Source organism: Tupaia chinensis, unplaced genomic scaffold (genome assembly GCF_000334495.1).
Source record: "Tupaia chinensis unplaced genomic scaffold, TupChi_1.0 Scaffold000252_1, whole genome shotgun sequence".
NCBI classification, from domain to species: Eukaryota; Metazoa; Chordata; class Mammalia; order Scandentia; family Tupaiidae; genus Tupaia; species Tupaia belangeri.
In genome coordinates this window covers 1,574,293-1,600,192 of record NW_006159732.1, presented here as the reverse complement: position 1 = coordinate 1,600,192, position 25,900 = coordinate 1,574,293, and the positions used below count along the sequence as shown (strand labels likewise).

The window sequence follows — 25,900 nt, the reverse complement described above, 5'->3', positions numbered from 1 at the left end:
TGACAGACACTTGGACACATTTCCCTTCCTCCATCTTCCATGAATACTTATCTGACTTGGGTTCCATTCCCTCAAAGACAGCTCCAGCTAACCTGACAATAAAGGCCTGAAAGCCTTAAACAAAGGATTGACGAGAAGTATGTATCTCAGGCATTTCAATCAGACAGAAATTCCACAGGGTGCCTGCCGCGTCACCTCATGTTGGCAGCGGTCAACACACACAAAGGCTGACACTTTCAGGAACATCAACTGAGAATTTACCACTAACAGGTTCTCACTGAAATCATTACTGAAGGATCTACATCCAGAAAAAAAACTGAACCCAGAAGGAAGGAGTGCAAGAAGGAATGAGGAATAAATAAAGCAATACAAGTAATGAGTAAATGTAACATACATTTTAAGACATTGATAATGACTAACCCAGGGAGAATAAACCAAGAATAAATTTAAATATCAAACAACAACATTAGGAGAGAGGGTGACTGCAGTTTAAAGCATGCTAAATTTGTTATTGAGGCAGAGATTATGATTAATTTTATTCAGACAAATACATGGAGAGGGCTTTAAAAAGTTCATGGAAAATGTGTATTATGAAAAAATTACGCATAGATTTCAACACTGTTTGCAACACAATAAACTCATATTTTAAATCCATTTTCCCTACACACTTTTAGACCTTTGTTCACATTAAAATGGTAGAAATAACTACTGAGGAAAAACATTAAATGGTCATTTTCAAACCAGCAGAGCAGGAAAGCCAGCATGTACCTAAGACAAAACCAGATAAGGAATATTCTGTGAAAGGAAAACATCTGCAAAAAAGAGGAAACACAGAAACCAAAAATCTCACCTTCAAATGATAAAATCCTGCACTTTTGACAGCATAGCTAACCTGAAAAGCATCAGGAACCCACACTGCCACAGCTCACCTGCAGCAGAAGGGCAATGCCTAAAGTTGGCAACCACTGCCTTCAGGGCTGATGGGGGCCCTGCCCACACACTTGGCCTCACGTGTCGCCCTCAGTACCCAGGACTTCATGATTACGCTCCCTTTATCTCCTAAAGCCCGCTCCCAACAAAGGATTCTGTATCACTTACTTTTACCTTAACATGAATTTAAGTCAGAGTTACATTTCCTAGATGTGCTTGAATTTAAGCTTTAATCCTAATTTTTTTCTTTTCTTTTTGGTGGATTTTTGCCATAAGACACATGTGCTTGACAGAGAGAGAGAGAAAGTAAGAAATCATTCCCCGAGGGGATGGCATGCCACAATTCCTTCAAACTGCTCTCCTCTCAGGATTTTGGGCATGCATGTGGATGCGGTGTCCAGGGGTCAACCATGTAGGAGTCCAGTGCTTTAACCACTATACCACCGGCTGGTCCCCTAATACTACATTTTAATAAAGGGCTTCCGTCTACTAGCTAATACATTCTCACCTGTACACCATAACAGAGAAATTTTAAGAACAGGAAGCCCTCGTTTTGCTACTTAAACACATCACATATGATCTTGAATTAATATTTTAGACCTACGTGGTTTTTATGGCCTCTCTTAATTTACAAAAATTACTTGAAAAACAAGGGTAATTCTTTTCCATACCTGCCTAAATAAAAACTTCTGAGATTTTACATGAATGTCAAAGATGTTCTTCAGCTGAGATTGTATTGATAAACGTATCCTGTAAAAATGCTCAGTAGGGTCAAATATGCATGGGAAAAACAACATAAGGAGTCGTTTTCCCCACTACTTTTAAGCATACCCTATAGTCCCCTGGTCCAGCCCTCCTTGAAGAAAATGCCTTAGCACAAACCAAGTAGAAGTAAACAGAGTGTTTCAACAATTTGTCAGGAATTCTATTTCTTGGAAAGAAAAAGTTATTTTTGTAAATAAATAAGTCAGAATTTTTTAAAAATAAAAAAAAAAACCTTTCTCTCAAGTCCCTAAGACTATTTTATGAATGAATGATTTCTGAGCTACACCAAGACACATTTGGATCAAGTATGTGTGTGTTTGTAGAACACGTATCATTTGAAAACCTGCCATGCTATATTTAGCTAGAAGTAAATACATCGACTGGAACACACGCACGTGGAAAGTGTGCTCTTACTGTGAAAGCTGCAGCTCCTTGTGAACACAAGCCGGGGACGATGAGAAAGCACATTCAGAACAGGGAAGCCAGGGAAGAGTGCAAAGGAGGGACACGAGCATGTTTTAACGGCTGTGATAATTTGCCATGAAAGGATGTTAAGGCCATGGCTCCTTGCTGCAGCATGCCATGTGCTGCTGAATTAAATTACTGCCATGCAGTCTGCTAGTGAAGGAATGTGTAAACAGGCCATATATCCTTGCATCAGTTCCACAGAATGTTGCACAACACAAAATGCCTCTCGATGTGTCATTTCCTTCTTGGCCACCTTCCCAGCTCCTGACAGTCAGTCAACAACAAAAAAAAAAGTACTAAAAGAGATTTAAAACTGCTCTTCTTAAGAGCACATTCCACCAACCACCAGACATAACCTCTACCACCGCTTCTGACCCCCTCCCTCTTTCTCCATCCTCCTTGAAAAAGGGGAAAAGAGGGAAAATAGTAGGGGATTTTAACTGTTATTATTCTCTTAAGTCAAAGATTTTCAACAATGCTTTATATCTTAGTGGCCAAATGATTAATATCTAGGGCAATCAAATTGCTGCTTATATTGGCTGACTCGAAAATATCAAAACATGGCATTTACCCATAAATTCTATTCCTTGGGCACTTCAGAGACAGTAAAGACATCAGGGGAAAGTCTGCAGTCAAGAAATTGAGGCTTTGTTTCTAATATTTTGCACTAAGGACTACAGCTCAGGCCTGTGGTGTTATGGTTATGGCACAAAGCTTACCAAGATTTCTCAAATGGTCTTCATAGATAGTAAGAATGTAAATGCAAGAACTGTGTCCAAATGTCAGATAACCTTAAAAAATTACTCTGCTGTTCCTCCATCTAACACTTTTTACACATCCCCGGCCTTCTTTTGTGTGACCAAGCTCTAAACAAGCATCCGCCATTGGTAAATAAGCAAAGGCTACAGGCCAGCCACCATACAAAGCCTATTCCTTCACCCAACAAGGATGAAAAGTAATGAGAAAGAAAAGCGAGCTGCCACTGACATCATCTGGAATGAGGAAGAGAAAATGCCAAGCCCTTCCAATCTCTCCAACCCTTCATGGGCTGAAAAACAGAACTGGGTAGGACGACATGAGTGAAAAACAAGATGATGTCTTGTCCAGATCCCAGATAAATCTGTTACTTTAAATTTGTTAAGGTAAATTTTCCATGACTGAATGTACTTCAAGAATAGGGGGGGAATTAAACTTCTCTGAAGAATTATAAGCGTGTTGATGAATTGGGCCGAGGTAAGAATAAGCAAATAGAAAAGAAAACAGTTCAGTGGCAAGACCTACGCCTAACAAGTCAAGCAAACCAGGATGCTAAGGCAGGCCTAGAAATAGAAACAGTACCTTATAGCTCCAGATTCCTAAGCCCCAGCCTCTTACTGAAGTCACAAATGGAGCCAAGCAGAGAAATGTGGCAACCATGATCACTAAGCCTGCAGGAAAGGAGCTAGGTCACTGGGGGGGGGGGGGGGGGGGGGGGGGGGAGGTGACGGGGGGGGGAGGGTGGGAGTGGGAAGGTGAAGCTTCTTCTTTCTCTCACCAAGTCAAGATAGGTGGTGGGCGGTGGTGGACGGTGAACAAGAGTGCCCCAGCAGGAAGTATACAGTTGTCAGAAAGCTTTGGTCTCTCCTTAAAAGTTAATTATGGTTCACTTCTCTAAGGCACGCACATACACAAAAAAAATTCTTCGAAACTCACTCACATGTCTCAGGTATCAAATTTGCAGGTGTCTCAGCAACAGAGAATGTTTAAAGCTGGATGAGGTAGAGCATAAAACCTCCAGGCTTGTCCATTTGAAGATGCATAAAATATTTCTGCTACAGACTTGCCATGTTGCCTGGAAAGGCTAATATCTTTCTGTTCAAACATCTAATGTTCTTTTCTCATACAACTGATCTGGCTCAGCTTGATACTGATCTAATATTAAGAACCACAAGGTAATAGTCACCCTTAATTCATCTGAGGTTTATCAATTTGTTTGATGCAGAAGAAAGGTACTATAATTGACCCTGGAGTTACTCTGTAGAACACTGAATGTTCCCCAAATTGAAACAGTCAAGAGATCTTTCAGAGGAATTTGAAAGAAAAAAAAAAAAAAAAAACTATTTCCCCTGTTGTAACAATGACATTTATTGACTAAGAACTTACAGAAAATGATGACATTAGTGGTCCAAGGAACCATTCCCCTCATCTTTCACACCTTCTGTGTGGTTTTTTTATATTTTATTTGTTTTCCGCCCTGAATACAGGGTGCCTGGGTCTTGCTCTCACTGATGGGATGTGGATGAAGCAACTTTCCGTCAGATCTGAGCCTCAGGTTTCTAGTGGCTCCCACCTGTGCACCTTATGGTGCCCTGGGCTGCCATGTAAGAAGTCAGACTCCGCTGAAGAGATTGCACAGAGAAATGACATGGAGAGGCCATGCAGAGAGGGAGAGAACCTGTGACTACATGGAGTTGGGGGAGGCAGCTCTCCCATCATTCCAGATGGGCCCGGCCTTCCAGCCATCCTACCAAGGCACTACACACATGAAAGAAGCCATCTCTGTAGAACACTGAATGTTCCCCAAATTGAAACAGTCAAGAGATCTTTCAGAGGAAATTGAAAGAAAAAAAAAAAAAAAAAAACTATTTCCCCTGTTGTAACAATGACATTTATTGACTAAGAACTTACAGAAAATGATGACATTAGTGGTCCAAGGAACCATTCCCCTCATCTTTCACACCTTCTGTGTGGTTTTTTTATATTTTATTTGTTTTCCGCCCTGAATACAGGGTGCCTGGGTCTTGCTCTCACTGATGGGATGTGGATGAAGCAACTTTCCGTCAGATCTGAGCCTCAGGTTTCTAGTGGCTCCCACCTGTGCACCTTATGGTGCCCTGGGCTGCCATGTAAGAAGTCAGACTCCGCTGAAGAGATTGCACAGAGAAATGACATGGAGAGGCCATGCAGAGAGGGAGAGAACCTGTGACTACATGGAGTTGGGGGAGGCAGCTCTCCCATCATTCCAGATGGGCCCGGCCTTCCAGCCATCCTACCAAGGCACTACACACATGAAAGAAGCCATCCTGGATGTTCCACCATCAGCCACCATCTGACTGCAGCTGCATGATGGGATCCCAAGCAAGACCAGCAAAAAAAAAACCCTCCAGATGAACCCAAGGAAACTCACAAAATCATAAGAGATAATAAATTGGCTGTTGTTTCAAGCCATTATGTTCTGGGGTAGTTTGTTCTTTAGCAATAGATAACTGAAAACACAGCAAGAAAATTTACAGGATCCTAATTATGTAAGTCATTTACTTTTTCCATTCTCTACACAGCCAACGATATCTTTTCCCATCAGTCCTGAGCTAAGGAAGCCCAGCTCAGAACAACCTCTACAGAATGTGGTATTGCTAACCAAGTTTTCACCTTTCTGTAGAAATTCTTTAAATCAGATTGGAGTTGGAAACAAGTGCATACACGGAACAAAGGATCCTAATAGAAACGGATGTTTAAAAGAAGTAGGTATCAAATGTTTTACTATTGCTGCTGCTGTTACACTGACTTCTCCTGCTGGTGAACATATGCCAGCTGCTCTTCAGAGCTAACTTGCCAACAGAAGGTCAAAATGCCTTGCCTAAACACAAGAGGTACAAATTTGGGATCTTAAGTATGATGTCATGTCTTAAAATGATAAGCTGGCAAAGGAAATAAATGGCATTTTGTAAAGATGTGCACCGTATTCATGTTTATGCTACTTAAGATGAAGGTTCTAATAAGTCATCGGGTCTGTTCCTTTAAAGAGAAGTTTTATAACTGAGATGAATCACAACTGCAAAAGATCAAAGTTAAAAAACATCAATGATGCCATGGGGTACTTTTTAATCTTGTAATGAGTGATGATCATGTGCTCTTATGAAGTTAGTCCAACTGCCAACGCCAGATGTGTATATTAAGAAAAGAAGTTGTTTGTGATGTGACAGCATTGGTTCAGCTGCCAGAGACAGAAAACATAGAAGGATGAAACCTCTCGAATATCTGAGTGAAAAGCAAGTCCTGGCAGATGTGTTGATAAGCAGGGCCTCAGAGTGGGGTTCTAATGCCACAGGATTCCCTCTTGGACTTCTCTGACAACAAATTGTGTATATTATCAGTTCTCAACAGCTGTCCCTGGATAGCACAAATATCTACTCAAGGTATGACTGAAACACTGTTTAGTGTCATTTGCTAATGAGCAAAATTGGTAAAACAATCTTCAAAGGAAAAAAAAATAGTACACTAGTGGTATCCATTTCCTGGATGCATACTATAAGCAAAACTACACCGCAAACTTCTGACCCTGAAGAAAGTTGATGTAATAACAGCTAACACTTAATGAGCATTTACTACAGGCCAGTCACTGTGCAATCCACTAAATGTACATGATATCGTTTAACATCTTTGCAGCAACTGAGGGTGAAAATGCTATTCTTGTTCTTAATTTGCCAGAAGGTATGTTTGCTCACCAGAGACAGAATAGAGAGGGAGAGGGAAAGTGAAAAAGCACACTCCCCCCAGTGGGGAATGGTCACACAGCAATCTCTTCTCTTCCATTTCTCCTTCCAGAATTTTTGGCACACAAACACACACACACACAAACACACACACACACACACACACACACACCTGGAGTTTCTGGACCCACCAGGTCTGGGACTTAAACTGTGCAGGCAGCCATGTTCCAGCCACTTTAATCACCATGCCATTTGCTGGCCTAATACTATTATTATTATTCTCACTTTAAAATATTAGTAAATGGAGGCAAATAGAAGTAACTTGCCTGTCTCCATATAGAAGATAAATTGTGGAGTTGGGGAGGTCCAACTGACATAAATATCCAATCAGTTAACCCAGAAATTGTTCTAAGTTCCAAAGCTGCCTTGTCAATATACACTGAGATCTTTAGAGGAAGGAGTAAAAATGCCATTAACAGGAAATTATAGTACAAAATCTTCAACTCTTCTAACAACTACAGTGATAAAAAGAAGCATTTCTACGACAAACACTACTTAAGGAATTATAATTCAAGGGAAGAAGAGGCTAAAATAATCGCATTGGTCTTTTTTTCTTCCATCAGGAAAGCCTTTTTACAAAAACCTTTCTCTGTTAAAAGTCAGTGAAATAGGCCACTTTGAAATCTAGAACAAGGTCTGGAAAACTATCATTTGTAGACTAAATCAGGCCCACCATCTGTTTTTGTAAATAAAGTTTTATTGGAATGTATACATGACCATCCGTTTATGTACTGACTTAAATGGCTCTTGGGCCACAATGGCAGATTTGAATGTTTGTGACAGCACCATATGGTCCACAGAGCCGAAATTATTATCTGGAGCTTTTCTGAAAAGGTACATCAATCCATGTTCTAAAGGAGCCCCCATTTAGCATGATATACAACAAATAATCAAAATCCTATTATACTCACTGTTAAAGAAAACAGAATCATGTGCATTTTTCACACCTGGAAGTGTCAAAACTAAAAACCTATATTGTGAAGAGTGGGTCAATGGAAGAGTCATGACATATTTTTCTATGTTTATCTATGCAAAACTGCATCATGACTTTTCCGATGACCCAATACAAACACTCAATGCCCAGAATAGCCAAAAGCAGGGTCAAAAGAAATAATCCAGTACAGAGTCAGGTTATAGAATTAAGCTGTTACTGGGACCAGCAGTTAGCGTAATGGCTATGTTGCTGGACTCCCATGTAGTTGACCACAGCTCAAGTCCTGGACCCGATGGCTTAAACTCATGCTGGGTGAGTGTGCGTGCGTGCCCAAGATGTCGAGAGGAGAGCAGAGAAGAAGAGATTGCAGCGTGGTCATCTCCTCTGGGGGTAATTTCTTGCTTTCTGTCTCTCTGTTTCCCTCTGTTTTACTGGTGAGCGCATGTGTCCTATAGCAAAAACCTCTCCAGAAAAAATAATAATAATAATTAAGCTGTTACTGACATCAGAATCATCTGTATATCCAGACACTGATTTGGGCAAATCACCTCTTGACATCAGGGAAATGACATCGCATTTTCACAGACAGTTTTATTTGCGAGAAGCATTATTCAGGCTGATCTAGGGCAGTTGGTCTGCCACTCACCGACCTGTGTCTGCTTCTCACACCAACACTCAGCACCCTTAGCACCACCCAGTCTAGAGTCAGTTCATACATAAACCATCCAACTTCTCTCTTTTGACCCTCACTGCTTTCAGAGTACTTCTCTGCCTTTACGGGCAGTGAATCTATCAACCAAGTAATTCTGTCAAAAACCTCTTTGAGATGAGGTAATGCTCTCCACATTTGAAGCAGAAGTAACTTTCCCAAAGCCACCCTGCTTCCTAGTCTTCTATCCTATCTTTCAGAACAGGGCCACACCTACCTTTGCCTGCTCCCTCTCCCACTACCAACTTTTAAGCATCAAGTCTTGAGAGTATGCACACACACACACACACACACACACACACACACAATAACAGTTTTTCCAAGAACTAAAAAAAAGCACTGAGAAACATCTTTAAAAGATAAGGGGTGCTAAGTGTTAAAAGACTACTACCCTGCTCTGGGCCTTGCTATGATGGATATCCCTTCCTTTTCAGGAACTCAAGAGTTAGTTAGATTCAAGGTTAGAAGATACCCTCCATCCTAAGGCATCATCCTTGATTTTATGGCAGACAAAAAAAGGCAGGCAAAGTCCCTAAACAGGCAAGACAGCCCTGCTTTGTTCTATTCACCTGCACTATAGAACTACTGTCCCTTTGGACTGGAGATTTGGGGCTTACACACACGTGGACAATAACCACCTAACAGGACGTTCCCAAACTGAACAGACAGGGCCAGTACTGACCCAACGTTATGAACCTGGAAGAATGCCATACACATGAAAGGAGGAGCAAACAAAAACCTCAAAGACTTGCTTTTGAGACAGGAAACCTCCCTAATGCAGGCAAGCAGTTGGCCTTTGTGAAAAGAGACAGCAGCAAAAGGGATGGGAGCCACTTCAAGTTCCCGCTGCTAACAGATAGGCCACGCTAGCAGAGGCCAACCATTTCGGGCTCGTTTCTGTCATTTTAGGGAGAGAAAATATATGCCACTCTTCCAGGGTAGGTTGATCTACTGCCATAGGACAAAAACTTCTTCCAGCTATACCTCCACCACAAACCAAATTAAACTCCCTAAACTCAATGGTCAGGACCCCAAGGTATGCACACAACAAAGGGAGGGCTCTGTATGATATTTCTATTGGCACAGAACTTATTTCATGTATCAAATAATCTTTACTCTCAAATATACTTAAAAATTGTTATGCTGAATTTCTTCAAATCAGTTTTTTTTTGGGGGGGTGGGGTATAGAGAGGTGATAGTAGGCAAAAGCATACTTCTTTCAATTTAGATTTAGGAGGAAAATACATATTGGCCCAATCAGATTATGGACACTACCATAAACTGACTGCCAAGTAAACCCAGATGACCAGAAGGACAAAAAAACCCAAGTAGATTTAAACTTGGTTTGACTCTATCTGTTAAAAGAAACTATCTATAATAATTATTAGAGCATGACCAAACAACAGTGTTGTAACAATCAAGCAAGTTATCATTTGCAAATAAATTCTTAGTAATTAAGCTGTGTGCTCTTTATAAAGGGAATTGAGTGGGCGAGTTAAAAAGCTAAAATACATTCTTAGGCCATGGGAAACACACGCGAATGTTTTTTGACTAAGCTCAAGATTTTTTAAGTTTATTGTTTTCTTCCTCAGCTCTCATGGGTCTACTCTGCCCTACTGTGTAGAGTGAAGGAGCAGCATTTCTTAACAAATAGTTACAGTGACTGAATAATTATTCACACGTTTCCCGAAGTTACTTAGGTCTTAGCAATTGCGTGGCAAAGGTTAAAACTGTCGTTTTATTTTCTATTAGCTGTGAAGTTCTATTACTTTTCCCTTACTAAAAATACATGCAGATAGCAAACTATGCATGAAAGTAACACTAACTCATTTGGAATAAATTCCTCACAGGGCCTCCACAAATTCATTATCGTTTTCAACAGAAAGGAAGGTACTTACTTCTGGGTTCCCGGGGTCCATCCACTGTAACTTTAATAGCTCTGTGATAGGTGGCTACTTGGGGAGGATTTGTGAAGACAGTTATGGTCAAGGTGAAACTCTTGCCTGCAGGTGTAAAAGGGGAAAACATAGTGAACACGAAAAGATCATATTGATAATTATATAGCAGCACAGATGTCTGAATTGCATTTAAGCATGACTGAGGAGACCAGGGAACAAAGATAAGGCTCAGGACTCCTTATTCTAAATTGGAAACCCTCTGACGGCCACTGTAGGGCATTTCAAAACTCATTGAGTGTTCACATCAGCATCTTCATCGCAGTAGTACACAAGAAGGCTCCAAATTCCAAAAAAGCTCCTCAGTAGCCAACAGCTGTAATGAAAACAAAAACCCTGGTCCACTTGAGGAGGGTTCTCTTTCTTTCAGTTTTCTCCAACATCAGGAATACATCCAAGCACAGACAATTTTAGAAGTCTTTATTTAGGATTAGGTCACGACCTCATGAGAGAACAATAGTAAATCATTGTTGATTATGTTATTTACTTCACATGGCTTTAGCATTTCATTTGCTTAACTACACTACAATAAGAAGATGAAAGAGGAAGGTTCTTATGGGAATCATTTTAACAGGAGCCAGTGTCTCCTGGCCTGGCCTTAATGTGCCTGTGGTATGATGATTTCATCATTACTGGAACCGAGTTTTTCTCCTCCCTGCCCACCCCTCCCCTAACATACATCCCTGCTGTTAAATCTTGAAATAACTCTGACAGTGACTTATTTTTTTGCTAAATGAACATGACACCTCTCAATATAAACATAATTTTTACTTTTAGCAGAGGGTGTGCTTCATCGAAATATTACATCTGATGCCTCAAATTAATGAGCTAAATAAAAGTGATGAATAAGAGGGGGAGAAAGACAGAAAAAAGCTTGGTAGCAGATTTGGATGTCTGCTTTCTCCAGAAGATACCAGACTCTGTTACGCAGACTCACTGACAGTTGTAATCAGTTAGATTTGCAACGGTTAGTCATGTCAGATAGTCAAAACTGCAAACTGTTACAAGACAGGAAAAGGTGGGCGTGAAACAGTGACTCAATAAAACATTCAGCAATCTCGGGCCAGAATACTCATTTAGGCTGCTGCAGCAACAGACCTTTGAAAAGCTCATTCTGGTTTGCTTTGTTTTTCCGTCAGGGACTCCTTTTCCCTTTACTGAAAGTTGAGGGTATTAAATCAATACATGAACCTTAGACAATATGTAGCAATGCAAAGTTTAATGCAATCTTTTCAAAGCTTAATAGGGAACAGGTTATATACAAGGCTTAATATAGAACAGGTCTTTGGCTGTCAAGTCTAGTGAATGGGTTTTCTTTTCAACCCAGACCATGTAAGTTACTGAAATCTGTTTAAGACACACATCATTTGTTACTGAGTATGTATAGTTTTAAGTCTCCTTGACTATACCTTTCCATGGCCGAAGGGGGGTGGGGAAGGAAAGAAAAGACAGGAATGTAGGTGGTGTAGAAAAGGAAAAGATGAATACTGATTAGAAACTTACTACAGCCAGTCAGAGCCACTTCATACACATTTAATCCTCCCCAGTTAGGATTCATCATCTCAGATGAGGAAACTGGAGCCCCGAGAAGCTTAGTAACTTAACTCAAGTTCATACGACTAATAAGGGAGAAGAGTCAGGATCTGGATCCAGGCCTTTCAGACTTAAAATTAATGCACTTTTTTATTCTCTCACACTGACGGAGAACATTTTAGACAATCAATAGATAATTTATTTCTAGCTATGTCCCAGTCAGCTCTACGTGTCCATGAAACAGTAAATATATGTAATATTTTAGCCAGGATGATGAAAGCATCTATTTTTAAAGTGTTATTAATGGATCATATTTCATCTACCATAGATTGGATATTACATGGATTTAAGTAAATTAACTAGTTAGGGAATAGAAAATTTATTCTATGAATTTACAGTAACACTAACCAGAAGAATAAAACTGTCAGAAGTCTAAACTAGTTTCAGAAAATTGAAAGCCTACAGAAATGAAGATTAGGAATTTAAAAATAGGAAGCCACTGGGTCCAGATGAGGACCTCAAAATAATGGGAAGATTTGGAGGAGTAAAACAGTTCAATCTCTAGATTAAAAGGTATTTTACTTTAAAACATTAAAAGGAGCCAGCCCTGTAGTGCAGCAGTTAGGCACTGCACAGAATAAGCCTGGTCACACATGGCCAACTAGGGTTCTAGTCCAGCCCCAGCAGCTCAGAAACATGCTGGGCAGGTCCACATTCTCAGGACCCTGACGCGATAGAGAACTGGAGGGAAAAAGATTGCAGCATGACCAGGCCCAATTAAGTGGGTTCTGTCTCTCTTTCTTTCTCTCTCTCTCCCTCCCTCTCTCTCTCTCCCCGTCGCATGCATGTACCCTCTGCAATTTAAACAAAATAATTAAATCTCATTCCATGGACTCAGGATTGATTGATTATTTTTAATAAGAGAAAGAGACAAAGACAGAGACAGAGACAAAGTAAAATGCAGAAAACAGGCAGCCCCACCAGAATATCGCATTTCCAATAGTGGTGCCAATGGCTCTTTGGAGGGCAACTGCCATCTGTGGCACTAATCTTAATAAGTCAAGGATGTGTAAAGCTCATTTACCCTTACACCTCCAAATAATCTGCTGGGCATACTGCGTGTAATCTAGTTTTGTGAATATTTCCATTTTTAGATCTTTACAACTTACTTCAGATATTTAAAAGTCATATACTTCTCCCAAATTCAAAGAAACACACCTTAGGCAGGAACAAAAAACAAATATAAAATTCACCCTCCAATTAGGAAGCATCTAACTGTTCAGAGCAGAAACAGTTTTCATTAAAAAACTTCCTTTCTAAAGAGATCATTTGGGGAGAGGAAACAAGTAACTAAGTGTAACTATGGTTTTCCAAAGTCAAATCCTAAGGATGAAAACAAAAATTAAGCAGTTTCCTTCTACTTCTTACTGCCTCTTCAGAAGAAACATGTACGTTATGTTGAAAAACTTTCAGAAATTACCACCCAAATTGGTAACTGATTCTTTATCTTATAATGCTTTGTCTAAGTCACTCATTTACATTGGCCATTATGATTTCCTTAAAAACAAATCCCCAAATTTCATCTTTTTATCACTTACCACAAGTGATAAAAATGCAGGCTTTCACTTAGGAAGCTAGCACTCACTAGATAACTAATTGTACCATCCATGGTTTCATCTAGCAGCAAGTCCTGCAATGTGTCCTCGTGTCATACATTTTCTGAGATAAACACAGGGAATTGGCACTGACAAGTCCAACCTGGCAGAAGGGGCTGCCAACAATAGCCAGGAGAGGTAAGAATGTAAGCAGAATTGCATCCTAAATTGAGAACGTACCATGCTCTGTCCACTGTAGATGCTTAAAATGCTTGTAAACTGGGCCAGCAGGTGGCATGCCGGGTAAGGTGCTGGATCCCACAAAGCCTACTCTGCAGTTCAAGTCCTAGACCTGGAGACTTGAAAATCATATTGGGCATGTGTGAGGAGAGTGGAAGAGAAGGGATAGAGGGGCAGTCATCTCCCCTTGGTGAGGGGTGATTTCTCATTTCTCTCTCTCTCTCTCTCTCTCTCTCTGTCTTTGTCTCTCTCTGACAAGGTGCACATGCCTTATAGCAAAAACAAACAAACAAATTGCTTGTAAATTAAAAGGAGCATGTTTGAGGTCAAAAGAAGGGAAGCTCACCAAAAAAATATTTAAGGAATATAATCAATTTAAACATTTTTGTTTAAAATATAAAGGAGAAAAAAAGTAAAAGACAATTAAAAACCATAAGCCACTCCTAACTTAACACAAATCTCATTGAACTTCTACTTTAATTCCAAAGCATTTTCAAAAGTTGTGGTCAAAGATGATCTATAAAACCAAAGTAAGTAGCGATGTGACTTCTTTATAAATTCAAAACTATTTTTCAATTCTGAGTTTATGCCTCTACCAAAGAAAAGGAGGGAAAAGTGTAATATCTGAAAAATTTGGGAGCAATAGTTAGCGCAATGGCTATATCGCTGAACTCCCGTGTAGTCGACTGCAGTACAAGTCCCAGACCTGGTGGCTTAAATTCACGCAGGGCACGTGTGCGTGCGTGCCCAAGATCCCGAGGTGAGAATGGAGGAGAAGGGATTGCGGCATGGCCATCCACCCTGGGGGGTGATTTCTCACTTTCTGTCTCTCTGTCTCTCTCTGTCTTTCTGGTGAGCACACACGCCCTATAGCAAAAAACCTCTAAAAAAATAATAATTTAATAGTTGTGGTTTTTTTAAGTTTTTGTTTGTTTGGTTGTTTTTTTGGGTTTGTTTTTTTTTTTCTTTTTTTGCTTTAGAGTGTGTGCACTTGCAGGAGAGAGAGACAGAAACAGAAAGAGGGAAAGTTAGAAATCACCTTTGGAGGGATGGCCACACTACACCACCATTCTACTTTCAGGATTTTGGGCACACACGCACACATGCCCAGCATGATCTTCAAGTCACTGGGTCCGGGACTCAAACTACAGTCAGCCACGTGGGAGTCCAGCACCTTAACCACTATACTACCTGCTAGTTTCTGGTAGATTTTTGGTATTTTTGTTTTTTGGTTTTTGTGTGTGTGTTTTTAATAATTGTTTATTTAATTTTTATTTATTTATTAAAATATTTTTGCTATAGGGCATGTGTACTTGCTGGAGAGACAGAGACAGAGACAGAAAGTGAGAAATCATCCCTAAGTGGGAATGACCATGCTGCAGTCCTTTCTCCTCCATTCTCCTCTCAGGATTTTGGGCATGCATGCACAGGTGCCTGGTGTGAACTTCAAGCCACCAGGTCCAGGACTCAAACTGTGGTCAACCACGTGGAAGTCCAGCGCCTCAACCACAACACCACTTGCTGTCCTCCCCCATATTTTTTTTTTTCATTTTTAATGCTACTGAAAACAGAAAATGTTTAATGCCAGGACAAAACATACAATGGTAGCCGCATGCTGATCCCAACTTAACAGAGAAATGTAGACATGTGCAAATCAGAGAGGAAGCTGGAAAGAGTCTGTTATAAAGCAGGTCAGGTACAAAGGGTATAAAAGCAGGTTAAAATGTTTCCTGTCACTGAAAAACTGACCCATTTTTTTCAGAGTGCTCTCTCTTATCAGTGTTTTCTGTCCTTTTTCCCTCTTCATTTCAGTTTGATACTACTGTCTCCTTTGATACAATGTTAACATAGTGATATTAGAATCTATTATTAGTAATAAATCAATTTTTCTGTCTCTTCACCAGCTGCCCCCACCCCCCATCTAAGTCTTCAAGACAAGTCTGGACCAATTTCTCCATCCTGCCTCTGGCAGCAGACTGTTGCATTTCAGATCCTCCACCAAGTCCCGGCTGCTTCAAAGGAAAAATCCTACTTTCTTCAGTTAAGATCATAAGAAATATAGGGGGAGGGGGTCAGCTCTGTTTGGACATAATTACACTTCATCAAAAGAAGCTTTCTTCATCTTCCATGCGTGAAAAGTCTGCAAGCAGTTAAGTCTGTCTTTTTTTTTTTTTTTTAAATATAAAAATTGCTATTTGGGAAACCAGCCAAAACTCAGAAAGCCAATATAGTAAAACAGTGCACACCCTTTGTTTCTCTTTGAAGTTTCTTAAATAAATATGTTGAGGGTTTACAAAGTACACTATCACTTTGCCATAGTTTCTACTCAAACTGATCAGAAGGGGGAAAAAAAAAGGTTATGGACATCTACAGAACGTAAAAGCAAGATAAATGAAAACACTAGCTTGCATCCGTAAAGTAAAATTAATTATAGCAGCCAATCATTTAAATGCTAAAATTCATTATTCTAATTAAAAAGTAATATTACATGAAAAGAAACATGCAATTCAGAGCATATAGGTAAATCATCATGTTCACATTTTTCACGGTCTATACTAGAGAAAAAAATAAAAGAGAAACTAATTATACTGTGGACCTGCATCAGTGAGGAAAAAAAAGAATGAATACGCATACTATAAACCCAACCAGTCAACAGTGGTATAGGATGTGTCTTTTTTGTTCTTTTAATGAAAGTAAACTAAACCTGATGCAGAGATAACCCCTTCAGTTTTGATTCTACCAGAGGCTCTGAGCTTCATTTTATTTCAAACAACCTTTCAATGACAGTATCTCATTAGCATGCATTTTTTTTTTAAGTTAAAAAGTACAACCTCTTGGCCCTGTTCCTAGAAAGTAAACTAAAACTACTCATCGGAAACTGCCTTGCTTGAATTTCCCTTATCAAGTTTTTACAATGGTAATAATTTGACATCTGATCCAAACTAAAGAGCAATTATTAGACCTGGTTTAAAAACTGGTGCTTCTCATTTCCTACTTCAAACCTGAATTGTCGTGATTCCACAGGGCTTTATAATTTTATTTCACTCCTGAAGTGGTCTATTTTCACTCTTCTTACCAAAATACTTAAAATGGAAATATTAGATTTATTAAATAAATAAACATAATTCTACTAATAGGTGAATGAATAGCGAAAGTCTCTTTAGAGTAAGTAAATAAAATCCAAAATACTGGTCTCCTTAGAAACTTTTTTTTAAACATTAACTCCATTTATGAACAGCTATGAAAACCCTAGAAGAGATTTCCTGCTTTATGATCCTCTTAAAGATTCCTAATATTTGAGTATGGATTCAGATGTTAGAAATATGTATAAATAGTGTATAATTACTAAAGTCCTGATCATTTCTCTGTCTAGGCAACTTTACATAGTCACCCTAAGACAAATAATGTATTATTCACTTATCCAAATGAAAAGTCTTCTGAAAAAAAATGTGGTTTTTAATAGACTGTTATTATGAGAATTTATTAAACATACAGAGGTAATATATGTGATAAGTGAAGAGTAATATGCTGGCTGTCCTTGCAAAAACATGCAGCAAAATTGAAATTACCAGGAAATTGATACAATGCATTCATTTTTCTTTCCCCTTTGCCATCAATTTACTCAGTTAGTTGATGCCTCATAATTCAAAATTGATCTTCCAAGTGTTCTTTTCTCTACCTTCTATTCTCACATCCAGTGAAATTAGTTGCTAGTTCTGAAAACACTGCTTGAATTTTCAGTACCAAACAATACATGAGAAAGGTCTGAATATTGAGAAAAGCATTCAACTTCATATGGATATATTTAAATAAAATCTTAAGCAATTCTATTCAGTAAAAGAAGGTACTGATTTATATATAGACCAGTCGACATTTCATCGGAGGATCCTAATGTGTTTATTCCACTGTCAGTATTAAAAATCAGAGACCTACCTCGTCCACTCCGGCCCACAAATCTCAGATCGTTGAACCTTGCAACTTGGTTTTTCATAACAGCAGAGGCATTTCGAAGCTCAGCAGAGTAATTTTCATCGTTACCCGCCATGACAGTAACCACAGTCCCATCTGGTACCTCTCCGAGGGCTACCACCTACGTAAAACAGGAAACACAGCAGCAATAATGGCACATCAGAAGAGCTTTAAGACTGAGAATATATTCTCACTGTAAATCATGTATCTTATCAGGATTTAGTGCTCTAGTACAGTAATGGCAGGCAGGAAAGCAGCATCTGTGTACGGGTTATGATGCCACTTCAAACAGACCAATGTTTCAGGGTCCACCCATTTCAAAGACAGGCAAAAATGTCCTACATTTGTTGTTGGATTCTTCACAGAATATATGTACATTTTTATTAAATCCCCATGTTAGGCTGTCTATAGGAATTATGCCATAGAAGAAAGGCTGATGCCCCATCTGCAGATTGCATTATACATGTTAAGGCATCGCCTGTCTGCAGCCTTCCTCTCAAGGAAACCCGTAAGGTGAGGTCTCATCTGGATCACAGGCGAAAAACTACAAAGTCTGGTCAGCTCCATGAGAGAAGAAGTTTAGGTGAAACCCTGGATCTCCTGATTATATCCTAGATATGAAGTGGTCTACATTTACCGTCTTACTTTGAGCTAAATATTCAGTTGTTCAAGCTACTACAAATAGTTACAGAATGCCCACTCTGCAGTGAAACCCAACGGGAGAGGCAAAGCTGTCTGGAAGCTTAAAGCCTACAGCAAAATAAAGATGAACACAATCAATGACAAACGAGCAGCAAAGACCAAAAAATATACCCCTTAGCTACACTCGTAGTCCTGTTCCGCCTGCCATCTTGGAATGACACATTTGAATCCTCATCTTCAACAGTTCATCTCAACCAGAATAACTCAGTCAGGTAAGGACCTAGAATAACCAGTCTTTGAGGTTTTCTCTGCTCCAAGGCTAAGGTTCATACTTGAACCTTGGTCAGCTATCTTGCAAATGTATACCTCTGGTTAACACAAAGCCTGGAAGGGAGTGTTGGTACAGATCCTTCACTGGCATATATAAAACATACTATTCTTTTTGTTTATTTGTTTTTTGTATGGGTGCATGCACTCGCTGGAGAAAGGCAGAGAGAGGGAAAGTAAGAAATCATCCCCTCACCCAGGGGAGTTGGCTATATGGGAATCCCTTCTCCTTTCAAGATTTTGGGCACTCTCGCACATAGGTCTGGCATGACTTTGAAGCTGCCAGGTCTGAGACTCAAACCACAGTCTGTCCTGTGGGAATTCAGGGCCTTGTCCTGCACACCACCTTCAGTCCCCAATAATATACTTATACTATTCTTAATCTACTGCCAAAATCCTGCCCCTTGATGACATTCCTCTCTCGACTAACTTCCAGCACCCTATATTTAGATTATTTTCATCTCTTCTTCATTTACCTTCCAAGTGGTACTAATGTAACCATGGCTCTAGCTAATGTAGCCTACCCCCTGACAGTAACACCCCTGTGTGTTTACTTGCCTGGAAAACAATCCACTTATCTTTTTCTACTTCTAGTACAACTCTCTTCATAAAACAAACCTATGTGTTTAATTCCATGCTCCCAGTATGCTTGGTACATTCTCTCACTAAAGCAGATTTCTTACATTATGATAAAAGTCATTAAACCTATATTTTAAGACTGAATTTCTTCCATCCATGAACCCTATTCCAACATCCCTCCACTGAATTGTCTCCTCAAGCCAGGAAAACAACTGAACCACACAAAAACCTTGTCACTATTTTTGACGTCTTAGTTTTCACTTAGGCTTTGTCTCGGCTCCATTCCTTACATTTAGCACAGTTATTTAATTCAAAGCTGTAAAACTTTTCTTAAATTGCAGAACCAAACATCCGACCAGCATCTTACCATACTCAAGTGATCACCATTTCTTTTAAGGTTTTTGTCATAGGGGGTGTGCACTAACCAGAGAGAGACAGAGAGAAGGAAAGTAAAACATCATCCCCTGAGAAGATGGCCACACTGCAATCCCTTCTCCATTCTCCTTTCAGGATTTCGGGCATGCAGACACACATTCCCAGCATGAATTTCAAGTCTCTGAGATCAGCACTTAAACTGTGGTCGACCACAACCACGCAGGAGTCCTTAACCACAGCGCCACCTGCTGGTCCCTCATTTTAATGTATTTATATTAATGATCTACCTATTTCCATTGATATTCTAGCCCAAAGCTGAGGGACTCACTTCTAAGAGTCCAGATTGCATTCGTTTGGAAAGTGCATGAGGGAATGGCCTTCATATTATCTATCTTCTTTACCACTATACGCCCAGTTCCTAAAACAGTGCCTGGCACATGGTAAATGTTTGATATTTTCTAAATAAATAAATAAATGAAAGAGCTTCATAAAGAGCATCACTTCCCAGAGTCAGAAGCCTGTGGGACTACCAGCTGAACTCTTAAGAATCAGTTAGAGTGAGCAGCATCCTTGCTAATAAGGAAGAAGCCTCACTCCAAACTCCTCTCCTGACAACTTTTCCATCTCAAAGGAGAGAGAATCATGCTGACTGCCCTTTAACTGGAGCATAGTTATTCTTAATCTGGGAGTTCTTCCAGGTCAAAAGTAAATTCTTTGAGAGGGAGACTTCCTGCCTGCATAGTAACTTCAGTGGCTACTGAATACAGGTAACGCTGTACTCCCGACGGAGGTCATGTACTTTTCAATTTTTCAAATTCTTAGTGCTAAAAAATGTGAACATTTGAAAATAATGAAATAATTGACTACATTTGCCAGTATTCATCTGGATGTTTGACATTCTGTACATTCAGCATATTGTATTTTAACACCTGCTGTGTGGTTTTCTATGTCAAAGTAAATATGGGACCCGTAAGTATATTAATGAAGTCAGAAGAAAAGTTGTACTGTTAAGAAGAGAATAAATGCACTCAAAGTCAAGAGACTCCACTCCACTTTTTGCCCACTTGTGCTATATATCTGCTATGACCTCACACAAGTAACTTCATCTCCAGGAATCAGTTTTCCAGTTTGGAAATCATTTTTTTAAGTCTGCAAAATGTAAAGAACATGATACAAGTATAGAGTGTAATTAGAATGATTTGAGCTTTTATAAAATGAGGGTAACAGTGTTCTGTTCCAAATCTGCTGTCTGCTAAACATAGGCTTTTACTCGTAAGCATCATGAAGAGCTCAACTTGAATATATAATTCTTCACTTCATGTCCTGAGAAGTTCTTCGGTAGTACTGAGAGATATAGGATGAGTGTTAATAAGTTTCACTCTAGACAGGCTAAAGTTCAGAAACAAATAATGAAATCTGCCCAGTGTAAAGGTTTTCAAGAGCTCTGGGACATTATTATTTTACTGCATATTTTTAACATAATAGATTTTTTTTTTTAGTTAGAAGAAAAGGAAAATTGATTCAATATGGGAAAATAGGAAAGAAAAAATTCCTAAGAGTTAAATATATAAATCCATTTTACCTTTCTTAAGCAGAATGATGACCACATTAAATATTGGTATGTTGTATGCATCACATTTAACAAAACAAATAGATAATCACGAATTGTGTAAGTCTTCTATGAGGCTTAGAATTTGCCCTGGAAAAAATGCTAACACTATGTAGAGACAATCTTTCCTGTTACGGCTGAACTCTACTTTAATGGCTAAATATTTTTTTTTCTGCTATTCATTCTACAAAATCAGATTGCCCAATGTTTTTCTGAGGGGAAAAGAAGTGTGTGTGTTGTGGGTGGGAAGGAATACTATACTTGACTTTATATCAATCAGAAGTATAATTATATGTTTGAGAGGTTTTTAGAAAGTAGATCTCTGAAGCTATAAAGGTTCCCTTGGAGATTCTCAACTGTGTTTATCTAAAAAAAAAAGGAAAAAAAAAAAAAAAAAAAAAGATGTACACATATCATCTGTACCAAACCCAAGCAATGGAAAAACATTCTAAGGGGTAAAGAGCAGTAAAAAATAAATAAATAAATAAATAAAAATAGAAAAAAAATCACTTTTTCAACTAGTTAGGAATAAATACAAATTAAAATTTGTTTCCATACTACCCAGTACAAAGTACTGTTTTGCAAAGAAGGATTTATGATGAAACTCTAACAATTACATTTCTAGGTGTTTTTAAAATATAAAATCTACAAATTCAAAAAATTCATGAGAAAGGGAGAAGTAATTTTCCATTCGACATTTCAGAATAGAGAAAGAAGTTCCTTTATTTTGTGCACCTCAGTAAAAGTAGCATTTAAATCACATATGTGGTTTGTACAAAATGAGTGAAAGAATATTTAGCGATACTTCTGAAATGTTGTATGAGATTCTTCAGGACTAAAACTGTGAATCACTCTGACAGAGAAGCAATGAAGAATTAATTCAGGCCCTTAAAATTGTTTCTGTGGTCTTATTATAAGGAAATTAAAATTGCCCATGACATTTCCACGAACAGAAGTCTAGTCTTAGCTAATCTAGTACTCTTACAGGCCAACATCATTTGGCATGTGATATTTGCAGTAAAATTGAAATACAATTATTTTTCAAGGTAGAATTTGATAAAATCTTTCTCTAATAAAAACTGGTAAGACAATAATTGCAAAAAGCAACTTTCATTCCTATGGTAATTACTCAAAGGTAACTTTAAATAATCTATCACCAACTTCAACAAAAACTACAGTTTTTGTTTTTAATTCTTAAAATTTAACCCAAGATTTAAGAAAAATAGAATAAATTTTAGAGAAAATATAAATACAATATATCATTTCATAATTTTAAAATATATGTCAAAGAAAGATTTTGATGAAAATTATTTTTACGTGCCATATAGCGAGATGGTTTAAATCATCTAACAATGAATATTCTGGAATTCTGAAAGGATACAAAGGGAAAAAAATAACAAAAGATATATACTATACTTTTTCTCAAATATTGCTAAAATATTTTAAATATTCATTTATCTAAAATTACTTGTTCTATATTACCAATTAGTTTTATACAGTCAATCCTAAAGTATTTAAATAAGTTTGACCATATTTAAAAGCATAACATAAAAATGGATGTGTTCACATACTTGAAATCTATTGTGATTTACATAATTTTGCATAATAACTTGGAAAGTTAATAAGGATTTAACACATTCAATAACCTACTCTCTCCTGTTTAGGTATAACCAGATTCAAAAAGATACAAACACAAAATCTGATCATGAAATACAACTCACTAGTGTCAAGTATTTATTAGCTATATTCTTTTTGAGGAGAGGAAAATGGCCAATGATGTCAAAACATTATTGTCAAACAGAAATCATTGTCATTTTGAAATTCTCCTTTTGACAAATACTAAAAGGTATTATTAAAGATACCAAATTAGCTACAAGTACCAGATCATATATCTGAAAATGTGTTTTCTTTCTTTAACATTGCCAGAAAAGCATATGATACTGGTAAATATGCCTACTACAGTGTTCTCTAACTCAAAACAGCGCAAAGGCTTGCACTACTTTTAGTTCAAAATATACATCTGGACTTAAAATTTCTGCATAGTGTTTCAGCTTGAAGCTATTTAGAGCAACTTAGTTATGAACCCTGAACATCAGGCTTCACAGTGGAAATGCTGACAGACCCCTAACTAAAAGGGCGCTACTGAATGCAAGGTTGACATGTTCTCTTCTCTATTTCTACCTGACCATCAACTAATGAGCTAAATTTGCAAAGTGCTTCGTTGTCACTAGAATTATCTGGGACAGAAAGGGCCTGGGACCCTCTAATAATAAGCCTTAACTATTTTAAGCTTTCAGTGAGATACACCTGAAGGAAATGTTAAAAATATATATTTCCATTTCCTTGACACCTGGGGAGACTGAACATTTCAAACTGTAAAACTCTGTTAAAAATACAATGCCAACAAACAACTTTATGTATGAAGTTGGCTTTTCATTTTTACATGTCAAGTATAAATTAATTATTCCTATATAATCCCAAATGAACAACACTAATACATTACTTATTCTTAACGCAATACATTGCCAAAATCATGTTGAAGCACTATTTTAAATTAACATATCAAAACACAATCTATTAAATTTAATTCCTGATTTTCTGCAGTGAGGAGCTCAGTGTGGCAGACATAAAATATGGCCTTAATAAATATTGTATTGATTCGAATAACAGACTTTTCAACAATTAAGTCCTGTTGTGTGCATGCATGTATGTGTTTTAATGCATTTACCTATCTGATTATCTACACAAACACTATCACTTATTTTGTACACAACTCTAAAATATGATAGCCAAACTGCTGTCGCCACGTTTAAAACAGAGACATCTGATTATTTTGCAAGAGTGTAGAAAGCCTACCGTTCTCAGGATTTTATTTCAAAGGTAAGAGGTTGTTTTTACATCATTCATATGAGAATGTTAAAAAAAAAGTTGTCAAAATCTGAATGTTAGAAAGAACTCTGTGCTTCCTTCAGCAGAGAAAGAAAACTTCTGTATTAAATGGATCTGAGCTATCACCCACTTTCTGAACTCCAGTTAAACACATGTATGGAGGTGAGAAAACATTGAGAGTCAAGTTCTAGGTTAGCTCAATTCATTATTCAATTAATACGAATTAAAATATTCCATTTTAAGTGGCTTTGTGTTATCTATAGCCTGTTTACTTGTTAAAACAACAAAAATGTACTCTGTGTAATAAACAAGAATAGTTAATAGCAAAGAAAAAAATATTTTTGAAATAATTTTACAAGGATAATAGTCAGAAAACTTAAACAACTAAAATGTCTTTGAATAGCTCAAACTAAACTGTATTTTATCTTTACACCAAAAACATCATTTCCATCCAAAAATATGCATACTAAAAATGCATTTCACCATCAAGAGAATAGTTCAAGACAGTTATACCTGAAATTTATTTAGAACAGTATATAGAAGACCAAACTTCTAAGCGGTATTTTTAAAACATGAGCATCTATTTTTAGGTTTTCACAATTCTGATTTTTGGCATTCTATAGAAAAAAAATAGCCACTTATTTGTACTTTTTGCTATTTTTATCCTTTTTTTGCTATTTTCGGTTTGAGGTATTTTTGGGGGGTGGTGGGGGTGGAAATCACATTAAGGCTAATTGAAAATTCTGGGCCCTTGAACAACCAATATCTCTGTATGGAACATTTTAATTTCTATAATTCACATATATCCTGAGCTTTTCCTATTTCAAGGAAGAAAAACGCTGACCTACAAAAATAGGTGGTTTATAAAAAGAGAAATGGGACAGTCAAAGAATTCTTTGGCCAACTGCAAAATGAAACTTGCCCCAAAGTGCACTATCCCTTTCCATAACAACCCTCTGATTTCTGTTCTGATAGACGCCCTAGAGATAACTAGTTCTAATTGACCTGTGCTCCTCTTTCTTTCCACCCACCCACGCACGGAATCCGAACTGGTGCGTGGGGTGGTGGAGGATCAACAACTCGGTACTGCCAGGGGCCTGTGGGAGTTTGGCCCCAGGGTCCACTAAGAGAAACTGGCACCATTCCTTCCCCGGTTTTTCCTTTCCCAAGGCCTGGCTTAACCCTGCTCTCCACAGTTCCCAGAACCCAGGGACCCCAGGCCCAGCTACTCGTGTTCGTAAGACTAGGAAGGGCCAGAGTGCTCATCTCCAGGTCTGGCTCACTCACACTTCCATCCCTGGCGTCTAGTCCCGCGAGTGTGGACCGCCTGGGGAACCCGTTTCCCATCAACCCAACGCTCAGTCAGCACTGGGGGCTCCGCGTCTCCCCCTGGCGAGGACAACCCGGGAAATCCGGCTCGCTTTTCGGAGACCCATGGGACCACTACGAGAAGCTCCAGACCCTGCACCCTCAACCTGCAGAGCCGCTGCCTGAGACTCCGGCTGCGGCCACCGCCCTCCAACTAACGGGCCGGCGGGCGGAGAAGGCCGCGGGGCGCCTGGAGACCGCCCTGCGGCCCTGGGCTCACTCCCTCCGCGCCCAGGCCCTCCGCAGGCGCCACCCATGACCTTTCAGAAGCAGGAGTGGCCTTTGGGGTTAAGTATTTAAAAATAATAATGAAGGAAATCTGCAAATTTTCACCTCGGTTTAAGTCGGGCGAACTGCGGCCGTTCCTCAGGTTTCCCTCATCCCTCCCAGGCGGGGCCAGGCGGGGAGCTCGGTCCCGGCTGGAAGAGGCGACTGGAGCCCCCGCCCCCGGCCCGCGCCTCCTCGCTCGCCAGGGGCCAGC

At 38.8% G+C, this 25,900-nt stretch overlaps 1 protein-coding gene across 1 annotated transcript in view; it reads right to left on the bottom strand.

The window, feature by feature from the left end:
• RUNX2 (RUNX family transcription factor 2) overlaps window positions 1–25,900 on the bottom strand; it is a 144,400-nt gene that overhangs the window by 115,903 nt on the left and 2,597 nt on the right. The window contains exons 4-5 of the mRNA XM_027772081.1: window positions 17,595–17,751; window positions 10,237–10,341 (exon numbers count right to left, since the gene is read on the bottom strand). Coding sequence (XP_027627882.1) covers window positions 10,237–10,341; window positions 17,595–17,751 — 262 coding nt within the window. The remainder of the gene's footprint in view (window positions 1–10,236; window positions 10,342–17,594; window positions 17,752–25,900) is intronic.